Source organism: Tachypleus tridentatus, chromosome 4 (assembly GCF_004210375.1).
Source record: "Tachypleus tridentatus isolate NWPU-2018 chromosome 4, ASM421037v1, whole genome shotgun sequence".
NCBI lineage: Eukaryota > Metazoa > Arthropoda > Merostomata > Xiphosura > Limulidae > Tachypleus > Tachypleus tridentatus.
Genome location: NC_134828.1, coordinates 17,190,700 through 17,208,932, shown reverse-complemented (window position 1 = coordinate 17,208,932; position 18,233 = coordinate 17,190,700). Strand labels below are relative to the sequence as shown.

General features: G+C 35.0%; 1 protein-coding gene across 2 annotated transcripts in view; it reads left to right on the top strand.

Annotated features, from left to right (window-relative positions):
• LOC143248619 (uncharacterized) overlaps window positions 1-18,233 on the top strand; it is a 123,699-nt gene that overhangs the window by 72,926 nt on the left and 32,540 nt on the right. For both annotated transcript variants that reach the window (XM_076497120.1, XM_076497121.1), the window contains exons 3-4: window positions 9,544-9,611; window positions 14,028-14,108. In XM_076497120.1, the coding sequence (XP_076353235.1) occupies window positions 9,544-9,611; window positions 14,028-14,108 (149 nt within the window). The remainder of the gene's footprint in view (window positions 1-9,543; window positions 9,612-14,027; window positions 14,109-18,233) is intronic.

Below are 18,233 nucleotides of genomic sequence, written 5' to 3'. Positions count from 1 at the left end.
AACGATTCGTTTACGTCAACTCTCACGACTTATAAATCCTTCCAAATCATTTACAGTTTAGAAATCTAAACGTATATTTAACAAATTACACGTATCTATAGATTAATTAAATAAAACTATGTCATTCTTTTGTACAGTATAACTTATTTTCGCTTGAAATTTGTGTTTGGACCTAACCTTTGATAGATTGCGTATGTAAATATGAAAATTTACGCTACGTATTTCTAAACGTAGAATCTGTCTGTGAAAAAAAAATTAATTTGAACGACGTTTCGGTATTTGCAATTGCTTTCGAAACTCTATTCAAATGTCATCTTTCCCAGGCAGATTGTGATTGTGTGCATGACGCTTTACCAATATTTTGTTTCATAAGGTAATACCCTAAAACAAATTAATTACGAGTTCTCTAATGATATTTTTAGTAAGTCATAAAATTCAAACAGTTGCTCTGTATCGTCTGATTAGTTGTTGAAAACCACGTGATTATTCCAACAAACAGTCAGCATCTACTCATTAGCACAGTTGTTATTAGAAAGGACTGACAAATAGTTCAGTCTGTGGAAAAAAAATAATTATAAAAATATATAACAATATAAAATACATATATAATAAACATCAAATGTATTAATCTAACAAGGCCCTCCCAGCCGTGGGGGCGTTATGATGTGACGGTCAATCCCACTATTCGTTGGTAAAAGAGTAGCCGAAGAGTTGGTGGGTGGTGATGACTAGCTGCCTTCCCTCTAGTCTTACACTGCTAAATTAGGGACGGCTAGCACAGATAGCCCTCGAGTAGCTTTGTGCGAAATTCCAAAACAAACAAACAATTAATCTAACAACACATAAAAATAGTCTTCTTTCTATCTTACTTGCTCCACGCTAGTACAGCGGTAAGTCTACGGGCTTACAACGCTAAAATCAGGGGTTCGATTCCCCTCGGTGGGCTCAGCAGATAGCCGGATGTGGCTTTGCTATAAGAAAACACACACTCTCTCAGTTTCTCCGAATATTTAAAACTGCATTACTACGAAAGTTGAAGAAATTTAAAGTAAACAAATAGCTTTATATTTTCCCAGTCTTTATTTAGAGAAATATCAATCGATTTCCTAAATTCGAAAAGAAATATATTCTATTATGTGTATATATATATATATGTGTATGTATATCGACTTGACTTCCGTCACTCCAAAAATGAGTAATATAAAAACGTAGACGAGAAGCAGTGCTTACAATCTTATGTTCCATCAGTTATCTGCAGACCAAAAAAACATGTTGGTTATCAGCCCACGTTGTGAAAGACAAGCACTTTCTAACACGCAGGTGTTATTGAACATTAGATGGCGTGGTGGTCGGTCCACGCACTGATATTTATCGTGTCACGAAAACTATATATAGAATCCATTCTACACAAACTAATTAGTTTAGAGGTTAATTCGTGATGCACCAGATATAAGAATGGATTCTAGCATAGATATATCGATATTTCTATTCAAAATAATTCTATATTAATAGGCTGGAAGTACTCGTTCATAAGGAACAGAGCAACAGACGAAGTTTGAGTTTATTAAAACACCTTATTACAATCGTATCTCTACGCGTTTTTAATAAATTCTACATTTTTATTTTTTGCTGTATAGAACTGCCTGGAATAAATATTTCAAATTACGACATTAACGTAGCTTTAGGCGTCTGGCATTTGCCTGTACCAAAGCGATAGGAGGAACGGTCCTCTGAAGTGCAGTTTAAAATACGAATGTTCGAACTAAGCAACAGTGGGGTAAGTTGTCACCAACGCGTCCAATAATAAGCTAAGCCTTAAATTATAGTATGATTTACTTCTGTCGTTCTTGCACGTTCTTAAAGTTCTGTTTTTGTTTACTGTGTGAGTAAATAACAAAAACGTTTCAGTTAGAAACGGTAATTCTTGGCATAACGTTTCTATCAGATAACACGGGAGAGAAGTTAGCTTGATCAAGCGGTGGTTGGTTGTTTGTTTTTTTTTTTAATTTCGCGCAAAGCTACACGAGGGATAGCTGTGCTAGCTGTCCCTAATTTAGCAGTGTGAGACTAGATGGAAGGCAGCTAGTCATCACCACCCACCGCCAACTCTTGGGCTACTCTTTTACCAACGAATAGTGGAACTAACCGTAACATTACAATGTCCACACAGCTGAAATGACGAGTATATTTGGTGACGGGATTCGAACCTGCGATCCGCAAATTGCAACTCAAGCACCTCGACCACCACTTTGTACTCACAATTTCAAATTTGAAGAGAGACAGGAGTGGATTTCATGTTCATCGGTCTCAGTACTTTTTTACTATCTCGTACAAGTTATATATTAACCAAGTGAGGTTATTGAATTAAATCATTCAAGTTATATCCTCATATATCATTTTAAGTAAAACACATATAGAAAATCTTGAATGTCTTAGATAAATATTATTTCTCAATAGGCCCTACAGAAATTATACTGCAAAACACACTAACAACAGTTGTTAAAGAAATTCAACAGTAATTTATACGAAATGTTCCTGTACAAAAGTAAATGAAGAAAGAAGCTAACTCGATTCTTTTGGCAAAATTGAAAACTGACAGTAAATAAACGATAGCTGTGACACAACGTATTAATACGCTTAGATATGTGACATTAATTAACAAGTTATTCTTTATTCGTATTCAAAGTTAATTATCCTCTTAAAATTTATACGCTAATACCAAAACAAATATCCCTGTCTCCCACATTTTTAAACTGGCTGCGAACTTTATACAATGTTCGAGTCCTTCTTTGTTATTTCAATGAATAAGTCACGTGAAATTGACATGAATTTTAAAGGAACAAAAACCGAAGGCACTACAAGCTTATTGTAAAACTCAACTCGTACGTCTGTCTAACTCGATTCCTCTCGTTGTCAATTGGCTTTTCTGCCTCAGTTGGTCCCTTTTGCTGAAAGAAAACTGTTCTTGCTCGAGCACGTGAGGCGTTAAGTCAGCTGCTCCGAAGTGAACAGACTTTTTTTTTTTTACATTCACCCTGCGGCTGTACCGCTGTTAAGAGATAAGATGCTCGAATACATGTAGTTATGCTTGACAGCAAGAAAAGTTAATTAAACCCAGGACTCCAGGGGCATAGCTTTCATCACCACTTTCAGGGCATTTCATTTTGGAATTTGTTTATTCCAAGATTCCACTAGGAAATCACAGTTAGGGAATTATCTCCCTCCGAGATGAAGGAAATGAACAATTATTGTCTCAGAGGAGTCTGAAAGAGCAATCGGAAACTTCCGAATATAGAGGAAGTTCCGGAACATTAGAGGCAATGATAGAGAAATGAATTGCGTCGTTGGTTCAAGAACAGAATTTCACGTTAATCATGTTCGTTAAATTCAAATTGGGGTTTGAAAGTAAAAAAAACACATGTGGTGAAATACTGAAGAGACAATATCAAGAGATCTTTGTAGCTTATATTTATCTGTTTGTTTGTTTGTTTTGGAATTTCGCACAAAGCTACTCGAGGGCTATCTGTGCTAGCCGTACCTAATTTAGCAGTGTAAGACTAGAGGGAAGGCAGCTAGTCATCACCACCCACCGCCAACTCTTGGGCTACTCTTTTACCAACGAAAAGTGGGATTGACCGTCACATTATAACGCCCCCACGGCTGGGAGGGCGAGCATGTTTGGCGCGACTCGGGCGTGAACCCGCGACCCTCAGATTACGAAGCGCACGCCTCAACGCGCTAGACCATGCCAGGCCCTATATTTATCTAAATTTACTTTTATCAGATATTTACTTATAAATACATAAAGGTCGCAAACAATATCAGATACTTCACTTTGAGATTTTTATTTTCTACACAGAGATTAAGAGTTACCGAAAATAAAATAAACAGAATGATGGATAGAGTTCTTGGGTTTTGGGATAATGGAAAATTATTAGCAGACTTTGAGCTAAGCTATCAATACATGTAAATGTGTGTGATGTATTAAACTACAGACACACGCACGTTGATAAAATACAGTAGAATAAAAATACATTTCAGTAGAAGGGAGTTTGTCTGTTTTTTTGTTTTGAACTTCGCGCAAAGCTACACGAGGGCTACTGGGGGAAAATGAACAAAGACCATATTATATTACACAAATAGTTCACTTACTAACGGACTAAGCATGGCCAGGTGGTTAGGGGGGGTCGACTCGTAATCCGAGGGTCGCGGGTTCAAATCCCGTCACACCAAACATGCTCGCCCTTTCAGCTGTAGGGTCTTTATAAGGTTCAATCAATCCCACTATTCGTTGATAAAGGGTAGCCCAAGAGTTAGCGGTGGGTGGTGATGTCTAGCTGCCTTCCATCTAGTCTTACACTGCTAAATTAGGGACAGCTAGAGCAGATAGCCCCAGTGTAGCTTTGCGCGAAATTCAAAACAAACAAGCAGTCAGACTTGCAACGAAACAGACTCTATTGTCACAAGCACATTTTTATTAAAATATATAATATTTATATAAAAATTATTGTAATCTTTACTAAAAGTCTACCAACTTTTGTTAAGACACACATGTTGTATCAAAAGTTGTAGTTCAAATACTAAACGTGTGTAAATGTTTTCTCATGTGCCATTTTTAATGGTCATCGGCGAAACCGTGGTCGTTAATAAGTTTGTTTGTTTCTTTCTTGTTTTCATTTCTGCAGTAGAAAGTGGGTTTGTAATAGGTGTGCAATAGTGTATATGCAAATATAAAAATTCAAGTTTGATGCATGATATATTCCATTAATATATATGAGATTCAATTACTTCTATTCACTACTGGCAATTAACGTAATGTCATCTGGAGAGAGGCTTTTCAAAATGAAACCAACGAAGATGATGGAAAATGAAACACCCTCTTGTCAGATGTAGATACAAACTTATCTGTTAGGTGATTTATTTATGGAAATAATTTAAAATAATTTAGTTTAAGAAGCTAAAACTAAGTTACTTATGTAATTTGTAACAATTTTCATTAGAAAGTTGTATAATGTACTTAGCATATTGAATACGGTGGTAATCCGTGAACGTGCCTGATTAAAAACTAAGCAAATTACAATGATTAAAATCGATAAAATCTTACAGCACTCCAGGTTATTTACTCTCTATAAATACCTACTTCAACGAAATATTCCATTTACTTGAAATATGAGAATCTTACATTACAGTTTGATTGTTTGTTTCGAATTAAGTACACAGCTACAATGGGCTATAGGTTCTCTGCCCACCACGGGTATTAAAACTAGGTTTTTAGCGGTGTGATTTCGCAGACATACCGCTGTGCCAGTGTAAATCTTCACATTATAAAATTGGGATTTCATTGAGTGAAGTCCATCTAGAATCGTCTGCTGTTCTAACTGATTCGTGTTTATCTAGAATCGTCTGCTCTTCTAACTGATTCGTGTTTATCTAGAATCACCTGCTGTTCTAACTGATTCGTGTTTATCTAGAATCATCTGCTCTTCTAACTGATTCGTGTTCATCTAGAATCGTCTGCTGTTCTAATTGATTCGTGTTTATCTGCAATCGTCTGCTCTTCTAATTGATTCGTGTTTATCTAGAATCGTCTGCTCTTCTAACTGATTCGTGTTTATCTAGAATCATCTGCTCTTCCAACTGATTCGTGTTTATCTAGAATCGTCTGCTGTTCTAACTGATCCGTGTTTATCTAGAATCACCTGCTATTCTAACTGATTCGTGTTTATCTAGAATCACCTGCTCTTCTAACTGATTCGTGTTTATCTAGAATCACCTGCTATTCTTACTGATCCGTATTTATCTAGAATCACCTGCTATTCTTACTGATCCGTATTTATCTAGAATCACCTGCTCTTCTAACTGATTCCTGTTTATTCGTAGGTTTTCTGAGGATCAATAACATTTATTACAGATGCCACAAGGTTTAATCTTTCTTTCATTTTCGAAATCAGTCAACTAAAGTGATTTGTATAAATCACTGATATAATTTTAAATCTGTAGGTTTCATATAAAACTGACAATAACGTTCTGTCAGCCAGAAAAATGGCAGAAATTATAATAATAAACTCATTATATTATATTAATATTTTATTGTTTCTCTAAAATTAAAATATATTTTTGATTACATTTTTATCGTGTTAGAATAAAATAGTTTTGTTTGAATATTGTGCAAAGCTACACAAGGCCTATCTGCGTTAGTCGTCCCTAATTTTGTAGTGTAAGCCTAGAGAGAAGGCAGCTAGTCACCATCACTCTTTACCAACTTTTATCAACTGATAGTGGGATTGACCGTCACATTATAAAGTCTCCCATGGCTGAAAGGGCAGGGATGTTTGGTGCAACAGGAATTCGAACGCGCGACCCTCCGATGACGAGTTGAGTGTCTTAACCACTTGGATATGCCGGATAGGGGTTATAAGAATTACAGTGATATTTCACTACGCGGTCTGACGAGAGAACTTCAAGATATGGATGGAGAGCTTGTTAATGGTTGTCTTCGCCGACACTTCCGTATCAGATACAGCTAGCGCAGATAGCTCTCGTGCAGCTTTGCCCGAAATTCAAAAACAGACAAGATCATGACGTAACCTAGGAGTTAGTGCTGTATAACAGATCGGAAAGTCTAGGGTTCGAGGCATGATATTACCTGTGTGGAAATTTTATAATATTCAATACTGCTGTTCGGTTTGTAGTCGCATACTAGACGGCGGTTGGTACTTACAGGTTGGTTTCCCTGTGTCCAGCAATTCTAAATTAGGATTGGCATTGCTTGAAATACATAGTCCACTGACATTGATTCTTTGCTCATGCGCGCGTAAGTTGCTATTTAAATTGAAATTAATATTACAAATACCAACGCAACCTTTTTTTGGTTTTCCTTCGCCTAATTCAACAAAGAGGAATTTTATGTTGTATTCCTGTTTTATTTGTTACTTATTCATCATAAGAATATTTAATTAGAATTCCACCATTTTGGAGTTGTGGTGAAAAATACTTGAGGAACTTAAGACCGTATCTCAGAACGGATGGCATGTGTATTGATACTATTACTCATAAAGCAGTGAACAGCGTTTCGACCCTCCTAGGTCATCTTCAGGTCATCGAGAATTACTTTAAGAACTTAGTTGAAATTCGTGTTTATATAATCTTCAAAAACTATAGTTTTTGAAAGGTAACTCAGAATTTTCGTTAGATATTGTTTATGTACTGTTGGGTAAGGGATGTTGCTCTTGGTAGAAGACCACACTTTAGGAAATGAGACAGTAAATATTAGAAACCTGACGTAATTTAATGGTTAGGGTTTTGTGTTTGTTTGAATTTTCGCGCAAAGCAACTCGAGGGATATCTGCGCTAACCGACCCTAATTTAGCAGTGTAAGACTAGAGGAAAGGCAGCTAGTCATCACCACCAACTACCAACTCTTTGGCTGCTCTTTTACCAAAGAATAGTGGGATTCACCGTCACATTATAACGCTCCCACGGCTGAAAGAGTGAGCATGTTTGGTGCGATGTGGATATAATGGTTAGGTTTAACAAGGGAAAATAATAAAGTTAAAACCTTAAAATCATAAAAGACTGTTAACAACTTGTGTGTGCAGAATTAATCAAATAATTTGAAGTTAAATTATTGTCCTTCTATTAATAGTACAGCCTCTTTGAAAAGCAAGTTAAATTATCGTCCTTCTATTAATAGTACAGCCTCTTTGAGAACCAAGTTAAATTATCGTCCTTCTATTAATAGTACAGCCTCTTTGAGAACCAAGTTAAATTATCGTCCTTCTATTAATAGTACAGTTTATCTGAGTACCAAAATCCACTACTGTACGTGTATTTGTCTATAAATACTCAACATGTTGTCTTCTTTCCTCTTGATGGCTGTTAACTAAAGCTGAGAATACACGATTGTTCCAGATTCTGTTTTATATCACGATGACGTCACAGAACAATCACGTCCCATTTGTCTGCAAGGCTAAAAACATCGCTATTAAATTACAAAACAAAGAAACAGGAAGCAGTTTTGTAAATATAAACATCAATTAATATATCACAGCTGTAAGAGACTCTGATCTTACCTCTTATTACTTCTCTGTCATCTTTTCAACTTAGAGCCTATAGAAGAACGGACCTAAGATAACATAGGATTTGAAAGTAACCAATTTAGCCTACAATGTTGCGTAGGAGCCCTTTGTTTATAAGAAATCAATTGGAACGTTGTACTGACCCACGTGGATAATGTATTATCTGCACATAAATAACTGAATCATTCAGGCATTTCAGACACACACACTTGTACATACGTGTGTAGAAAACGGTTTTACCAAGAAAGACAGTTTAGCATACATAATGCCACCTTCTCGTCATTACATAATGACGAAAAACTGTATAAAGTGAATAGGACTGTATATCGTGTATGTTTTCTGTAGTATAATGAACCAACATATTCATCGTAACAGTTCAATATTTGTACAGTTATGAACCAGTATTGATAAAATAGTTTATCGATCATTTCCGAGGTTTGATATCTGCAAAGAAAGAATAGAAAATTTCTTACCGATGAATTGATACATGAACTGATAAACTGATGCATAATCTGATACATGAACTGATAAACTGATGCATAATCTGATACATGAACTGATACATGAACTGACGCATGAACTGACACATGAATTGATACATAAACTGACATATGAACTGATACATGAACTGACATATGAAGTGATACATGAACTGACATATGAAGTGATACATGAACTAACATATGAACTGATACATGAACTGACATATGAAGTGATACATGAACTGACACATGAAATGACACATAAACTAACACATGAACTGATACATGAACTTACACATCAACTGACACATGAACTGATACATGAACTGACATATGAAGTGATACATGAACTGACATATGAAGTGATACATGAACTAACATATGAACTGATACATGAACTAACATATAAACTGATACATGAACTGACACATGAAATGACACATGAGCTGACACATGAACTGATACATGAACTGACAATGTGGGCCGCTCCTTTAGGCCTCCTAAAGTTATATATCAAACTTACTGATGTGACAAATAACAGGAGACACATTCTGGTATATCACAAAGAACAAAAACGTGTGTAAATAAAGGGTCAGAAGCTTAGATGGATTGCATGTTTGATATTCTAGTTATCTGTCATATTTGTAATTGTTTCCTATTGGAAACAGAACAATATCAAAATTACGAAGAATGCCTTGGAGTATCTGTAAATCCATTAATTAACGTTCTCAGACCTCAAAAGTTTTATTTTTACCATGAAACAGCCTTATGGGTGGGAAGATTCTCTTTCGTAAACATAATACTTTGTTGAATGAGAGTTTTGATTGACTTGAAACAACTGATTATTTTCAACAAGCAGTTTACATGCATTGCATCATTTTTATAACATTAAAATACTTGCAACAGATTGTTCATTGATGTAATTTTTTTTTTAACTAGTTGACGGATGATGTCTTGTGGATTAACGCTGTTTTGTTTTTCAGTCAGTTAGGGTGCTCAAGATGCGTTGTTATCTATGAGAAACATCCCAATGTTCTACAATATAGAGAAAGTAAGTTGATTTTCTAAGTTCTCGTTCCTCATGTCTGAACGTTCCTTTTCAACACATTAAGAATCATAAAATATAATTAAGCGATAGTTGTAAGCTACTTGTTTAAGGTATAAACAAGGATTTAATTAATACGGTGAACATCGATTGAAAGAAAAGCCAATGGAGTTACCTCTAGGACATTGACCATTAGTCAAGTATTTAAATTAATGAGGCAACATTTCTCACAATCTATAATATTGAGTTTTTTTGCATCAAAATAGAAATTAAAATTAGCTGGACAAAGAATTCTAGTTTTATATAAATCGAGCTGTTTTGAATAATGCCTGAAGAAAACACAGAAAAATATATTTCTAACAAGAGTCTGTAATTAACACATCCAAAACGGAATTCTAGTAATGGTCTGTTTTTTCTTTTTCGGGGTTTTTAATAAATGGGCTAGGATTTTTCAACAGTAGGCGTCTGTAACGTGATGGTGATAAATTTAAACAAAGGACGTTCGGCACACAATCCACTTGTTTTAAGATAATGTGTTCAGAACATGTAAAACATAGGTACAAAAACTCGTTACAGTATTGTATCTAAAACTTTAAACAATTATCTTTTCCTGTCAAACGTCCACACAGACCAGTTCAGTTACTTTAGAATCCAAATGACAAGACATTTTATATTTTTCCTATCTCTGTTATTACATTAGAGCTGTGAAAAACACTGTGTTAAGTCACCCATTAAGACTAATCACTCATCCGCCGGCTGATTTCACTGTTTCTTTCACTAACGCTTTTCTATCTTTATTAACGTGATGAATCTCCACTTATTTATAAAAGAAAAATCTAGAACTATTTATACCTTTAATAATAATAATATGACACATAACTAGAAAAATCTAAAGGCTTTTAGAAAGATGACGTCGACAATCTAACTAAATCCTGGTACTAAAATCAAACTCTTACACACCATACAACTGTTACAGAGTTACGGAACAAATTTCTCATAACTGTTACACCTAAAATAATTAACTTTTAACACTTAAGTTACGAAAACTAAGTATTCATTAAATATCAAATAATTAAATAAACTAAACAATAACTAGTAAGCTAAACTGCCTTATGTATCCAACATTCTTGAACCACAGAATTTAATATGAAAAGAAAAAAACAAAACGTACTTTGAACATGTGTTTCCTTGTTTGAATATACTGGTTGGTAATAAATACAGCGTAGATTAGAGAGAGAAACAAGTACCTGTGATCAAATCACAAAATATAATTGACACAGTGGTATGTCTGCAGACTTATATTGATAGGAACCGGGTTTCGATACCCGTGGTGGGCAGAGCACAGATAACCTTTTGTGAGCTCTTGAGCTAACAAAAGTTTAGTTTGTTTTTGAATTTCGCGCAAAATTACACAAGGACTGTCTGCGCTAGCCATTCCTAATTTAGCAGTGCAAAACTACAGGGAAGACAGCTAGTCGTCACCACCCGCCGCCAGCTCTTAGGCTACTCTGGGGTTTACAAAACGTTGAGATTTCTTCTTCATAATGTTGGTTTAACACTGGTTCTCGTACGGATGCAGCCAATGTATTCTAAACTGGGTTCGTTTTTAGATGTGAACACCCGTTTTTCGCCCCAATATGGACCTGGGAGTTCCGGGGTTCGCGTCCCATTGGCATAAACCTTGGGGTCGTAGATACATTATTAGGTCAAAAGTTATCGGTTGGTATGGTTGATTAACAATTGTCCCTCTATCTATCAATTCACAAAGGTTAATGTAGATGGCTCTCTTGTAGCTTCGCGTGAAATTTATCTTTTTTTTCCAACAGTAACTAAGTCTTCGTTTAATAACGTCTGGCATTTTAAGTTTACGTTTTTCGTGTATCAAAGTAAAATACAACAGGTGGTAAATTATACTAATAAACAAAGTATCGCATTGCAATTCTTATCAGAGATTGCGATTTGAGAGTCGTTTGGTTAGTTAGTTTGTTTTATAATTTTGCGCAAAGTTACACGAGGGCTACCTGCGCTAGCCGTTACTAATTGAACAGCGTAAGACTAGATGGAAGGCAGCTAGTCATCACCACCCACCACCAACTCTTGGGCTACTCTTTTACCAACGAATTGTGGTATTGACCGTAACATTATAACGCCCCCATGGCTGATAGAGTGAGCATGTTTGGTGCGACGGTGATTCGAACCTGCAACCCTCAGATTACGAGTCGAACGCCTTAACCCACCTATCCATGCCGGGCCACAACAAACAAAAAAAATACAAATTATACTTCAACATTTGGAATAATATTGATAAAAAAATCAATAAGGGACCGGACATTTATTGAATTATTAAACATTTTACAATTTTTCTTTGTTCTGGATCAATTATTTATTTTTCCCCCTACTCTACCAGAATGACCACATGATCACTAAAATTATTCGACTGCTTTGAACAATATTCAGGGCTACTCACAATTTACAAGAGCAATGTTACGTAGTAGGTCTCCTGCTTTCTTTGGAAACTCTGTTTACATGGGCGGTGATGCTTAATCTAAGGGTCATGATGATGCATTATTGTACACATCTTATAATGGAAAAATGTCGTTTCGACATTAGTAGTGGTACAGCATAGATAGCTCACTGGGTAGCTTTGTATTTATCTCTAAACAATAGGCCCGGCATAGCCAAGTGGTTAAGGCGTTCGACTCGTAATCCGACGGTTGCGGGTTCGAATCCACGTCACACCAAACATGCTTCCCCTTTCAGCCCTAAGGGCGTTATAATGTCACGATCAATCCCACTATTCGTTGGTAAAAGAGTAGCCCAAGAGTTGGTGGTGGGTGGTGATGACTAGCTGCCTTCCCTCTGGTCTTATACTGATAAATTAGGGACGGCTAGCGCAGATAGCTCCTGAGTAGCTTTGCACGAAATTCAAAAACAAACAAACAAATTCACTGTTGCTTAACGCCTCCATCTCCATTATAATGGCGTAGTTAATTTAAGATCAGATATCTTAAAAACATATTCGTTACTAGTCTGGTAAAACTACATCGGGGGACTTGAACATTTCCCTTAAATTCAGGTAAGAAATTAATTCAGTTACTTCTTAAGTATCAATCTCCTGACATACACCATCTTCTGATTCTGATAGATATAACAATTGATCTTTATCTCCCTCCGGGACTTACAGTGTTACATTTGTGGTTCGATCCATCGCAGTGGATTTGTTTTGAGGCGAAGCACAATGCTAAACAATGGATTATTAATGTTCTGACAACCACGGATATCGAAACGCAGTTTCTAGCATTGTAAATCGATAAACATACCTCTGTGCCACTAGGGGACACAGCGGTAGATATAGCGCAGATAAACCATTATATGGCTCTTCGCTAAAAAAAACAACAAAAAAACAATAGTAACCGTGCGTAAATTAATTATAGTCTACAGGGATTATGATTTTCATCATTATTTAATACATATACTGAGGATTTCCAAGAACACCAGTACATTAACATATAGTAATTATAATATTTAAGTATTCTGGTTAATTAACATAGAGCAATTATAATATTTAAGTATTCTGGTTAGTTAACATATAGTAATTATAATACTTAAGTATTCTGGGTTGTACTAATTATTCACACCCTGTTACAAAGAACACATTTTTAATATACACTAAGTTATACAATTTTTATAATACTATTGTTATTTTGTGTTTTGAAAGAGAGTTATTTAACACATTATGCACTATTACATAGCATTAGAAGTAACTGCTATTTTTATAAATGTATTTCAGTTTGATTGAATTTTTTATTAAGCACAAGTCTAAGCCAGTGGTGAGGCGTTTTGAATTTGCAGGTAGTTCAATTCCTTCCAATTTAAAATAACGAACGTTAAATCTAGGAGAATATTAAATTAAAAAATTAATACTTATGTCGTAGTTTACGCATTTTATTATCACTTATTTCATTTATAATATTGGTCAGAACGTTATTTTTATGTTCTATTATTAAATTTTTATAAAGATTATTTGTATTGTTATCGTAGCATATTAATATAGAACAAATCCATATTAGTTAAGATGGCCGATGAGATATTATTGGGTTTACGGCCGAAAATATCGTTAACAGTTGGGGGTGCCCAACTGATGAAAAATAGATTCTACTGTTTACAAATAATATTGTAAGAACAATATATTTAATTAGCTGTAATAGTTATCAAATTCTATGTTTAGTTTTGATCTAGGAAAGTAGCTGTGATCCACTTTAAACCTGAGTTGGAGGAAAATTCTCAAATATAATATGTTCTGACACTCAAATACTGCATATTATATCGTATTCAGTACATTACATTACTTTAGGTTATAACAATCGTTATAAATATTTGCTGTTGAAACGTCCCTAACTGCTCTTCTCATTTATTTTACAGCTTTCTGTGAGAAACATCACAGTTTAGATGATGCTTGTGCAAAACTGAGTGTGGATGCTCATCTTCACTCCATGTTTCGAGGTAAATCTAGTTTATAATGTGTGTGAATCTCACTCCATGTTTCGAGGTAAATCTAGTTTATAATGTGTGTGAATCTCACTCCATGTTTCGAGGTAAATCTAGTTTATAATGTGTGTGAATCTCACTCCATGTTTCGAGGTAAATCTTGTTTATAATGTGTGTGAATCTCACTCCATGTTTCGAGGTAAATCTAGTTTATAATGTGTGTGAATCTCACTCCATGTTTCGAGGTAAATCTAGTTTATAATGTGTGTGAATCTCACTCCATGTTTCGAGGTAAATCTAGTTTATAATGTGTGTGAATCTCACTCCATGTTTCGAGGTAAATCTTGTTTATGATGTGTGTGAATCTCACTCCATGTTTCAAGGTAAATCTTGTTTATAATGTGTGTGAATCTCACTCCATGTTTCGAGGTAAATCTAGTTTATAATGTGTGTGAATCTCACTCCATGTTTCGAGGTAAATCTTGTTTATAATGTGTGTGAATCTCACTCCATGTTTCGAGGTAAATCTAGTATATAGTGTGTGTGAATCTCACTCCATGTTTCGAGGTAAATCTTGTTTATAATGTGTGTGAATCTCACTCCATGTTTCGAAGTAAATCTAGTTTATAATGTGTGTGAATCTCACTCCATGTTTCGAGGTAAATCTTGTTTATAATGTGTGGGAATCTCACTCCATGTTTCGAGATAAATCTAACTTATAATGTGTGGGAATCACAACCCTTTTTTTGAGGTAAATCTAACTTATAATATTAGTATGTTTTCCCCCAATATTTTGAGGTAAATCTAACTTTTAATACGAGTGTACAAAAACTGAAGGTTTAAAAGAAGTAGATCATGAGATATTATATGAAAACAGAAAAATTTATATAGAAATATACCACGCACGAACCTTTAACTTATCTATTCCATCATGTTGAGAGTCTAGGTACGTCTCCAATGTTTTTGGTCCTAGTGACCTAATACAGTTTCTATAAGTTTAAATAGACTCGTATTTATGTCATGTATTCTTTACGTGAAATACTGGAAATTAATTTTATTATAATAATTGTGTCATAGAAACATACATGACCCTGACATTTAATAGTATGGTGACTATATAGTGGACTATAGTGACCCCCATACCCCCAATAAAAAATAAGACGCTGGAAAAAAACCGTTATTTCATATTAAACTGTATCTGAGTGGCCATAAATACCAGCTTCTTAAGTTACCGGTCTTTTTAATAATTTAAACAAACCTCGTTTAAATTATCTAAGTAAATATCAAATATAGCAATATATGTACTTTCAGTAAATCACATGATATTATCATATCATCTCTAATAAATATTATTGATTATACCTATACTAATTGTTAAATTATATACACTACAGAATATCATATTCGTCAAACTATTCAATACACCCACTGATCACCGTTTCTATTGATTAACTCAAGTTTCCTTGCTAAACAACTCTAGTTGTTCTGGCCTGGCATGGCCATGTGGGTTAAGGCGTTCGACTCGTAATCTGAGGGTCGCGGGTTCGAATTCCGGTCGCACCAAACATGCTCGCTCTTTTAGCCGTGGGGGCGTTATAATGTCCCGATCAATCCCACTATTCGTTGGTAAAAGAGTAGCCCAAGAGTTGGCGGTGGGTAGTGATGACTAGCTGCCTTCCCTCTAGTCTTACACTGATAAATTAGGGACGGCTAGCGCGGATAGCGTTCGAGTAGCTTTGTGCGAAATTCAAAACAAACAAACCTTTACAATAGCGAAGGTAAGGATTTAAAAGAAATAGTTTAAAAACCAAAACAAACAATATTAGGCCTAAGCTTGAGCGTGTCTGTGCTAAATTATTGGTAGTGCATTTCAACTTTTAACATCTCGAACTGAAATCAGTAAAATTTAACTAACGTTGGCTTTTGTTGGAGAGAATTAATTATCTTTGTGGCATAAATAGTTGTTTGTTTTATTTTTCTGTAATGTTACAACACGCCACCTGCCATCAAAATAAATAAATAGTAATATTGAAAGGAACTTTGAAGAGCGCGATCTTAAGTACCGAGTGTGAAGGTATCGTCGTAGCCAAACAAGCATTACTGGGTATTTATGTAACATTAACTAGAGATATACGGAAAAGCCTCGTGTTGCTTAATTAACGTGCATTTATTGTCCGCTTCCATTAGCTAGAATCCCTCGCTAGGAACGCAGCATTTTCTTCCAAACCACATGCAGGATCACGATTCTAGCTAACTCCATTAAAAGATAAGAAATCGAAGACATGCAGCTCTGTGTGTTTCTCGTTTCTTTGCTGGGATGTACATGTTTGCGTTATGAATTCGAGAGAAAATATTTTCTCTTGACAACCCTAGTTGTTCCAAAGAAACAGTTGTAAGTCATAATAGCACTGAAAACAAACGAAAGGTGAACATTTGCACAATCGTTAGATATTGACGTGCTGGAAACGAGCCAGCAAGAATCTTATAGCCCAGCCAATGAGGTCTGTTAATGTAGAAGGGGCGTGCCACGTAATAAAGGTTGTTCTTTTCTCATCTCTCCGAAACATAGTTGGTAACACAATAACACTGGAAATGGTGTTGTGTAGAGTATCTTGAATATCGAAAACAAAAATCAGAGTGTCGGAGAAAAAGATGACATTTTCTGGAAGTAAAAATTTTAGTTTAGCCAAGAAACTAGACATAATGGAAAACAAAGATAACACATTCTGCAGCTCTACAATCAACAACAAAATGTAAAACATTCAAAACGTGTAATATTTTGGTTCTTTCAATCTTTAATTATCATGAACGTACTGTCGTAACACAAACACAATTATCATAAAGTTACTGTTGTAACACAAACAAATTACCATAAAGTGACTGTTGTAACACAAACATGTTTGTCGTGAAGTTACTGTTGTAACATGAAACACAATTACCATGACGTTACTGTTGTAACATGAAACAAATTACCATGAAGTTACTGTTGTAACACAAAACACAATTACCATAAGGTGACTGTTGTAACACAAAATGCTTGTCATGAAGTTACTGTTGTAACATGAAACACAATTACCATGACGTTACTGTTGTAACATGAAACAAATTACCATGAAGTTACTGTTGTAACACAAAACACAATTACCATAAGGTGACTGTTGTAACACTAAACACAGTTATCATGAAGTTACTGTTGTAACCCAAAACACAATTATCACAAAGTTACCGTTGTAACATGAATACAATTATCATGAAGTTACTCTTGTAACACAATTATAAATGATAAAGGCATATCCACGAGTTTGTTTGTAGTTTACAGGAGTGTCCAAACCCACTTTCTACCGTTGTAAGTCTGCACACATGAGATGTTTTAAAAAAAAACAATTCTAACAGATGTGAAAAAATACAAAAATCGCAAAGAAACACTGTGATAAATTTAAGTATATTCGAAAATACGACACCAGAGAGCAGAAAGTTTATTAAGCTTTATGAAAAAGAATATTATAAATATTATAAGACTTTGAAGGCAGTTCTTTGCATCTAATCAAGATGGAGAGAGAACTGAGTTTTCCATGAGAAGCAATAAAGCAAGCTGGAACTGAGTGCTTCCTGGTCTGTAGAGATAAGGATTTCTAAATGTTAAATCTCTGTGGAAATTTATCCTACGATATGTTGAGGATGATCGATGCACATCTAAATAAAGTTACCTTATCTGTATTAGCATAATAAATATGTCAGATGGTAGACAAATAAGGTCGTGGTTGTATGTACTTTCGTGGCAGCCTCGAGGCATTAATTTCACCTTAAATCTTATATATTTTATTGCCCGTGTAGTAATGAAAATATAATCAGATTCCATGATCTTATGGATACGCAATTTATCACAAGAAATGTACTACAAGAACTTTTTGTACCCGTGCTTTATGTTTATAGAAAAAAAAAGACAGATTAAGGATGGTTCATGAAAAGTGAGGAAAAATTGAGAAAGGTTTTTGTCTATATAATACATAAGAATAAAATTATCTTATACCATTCTATAGCAATGTAAAACATATAAACTGACAGATCGTCGGGACTTCATATGAAAGTGTTTGTTCATTCTCGTTAGCAATGTCTTCAGTTTGTAAAAGTAGGGGTTCG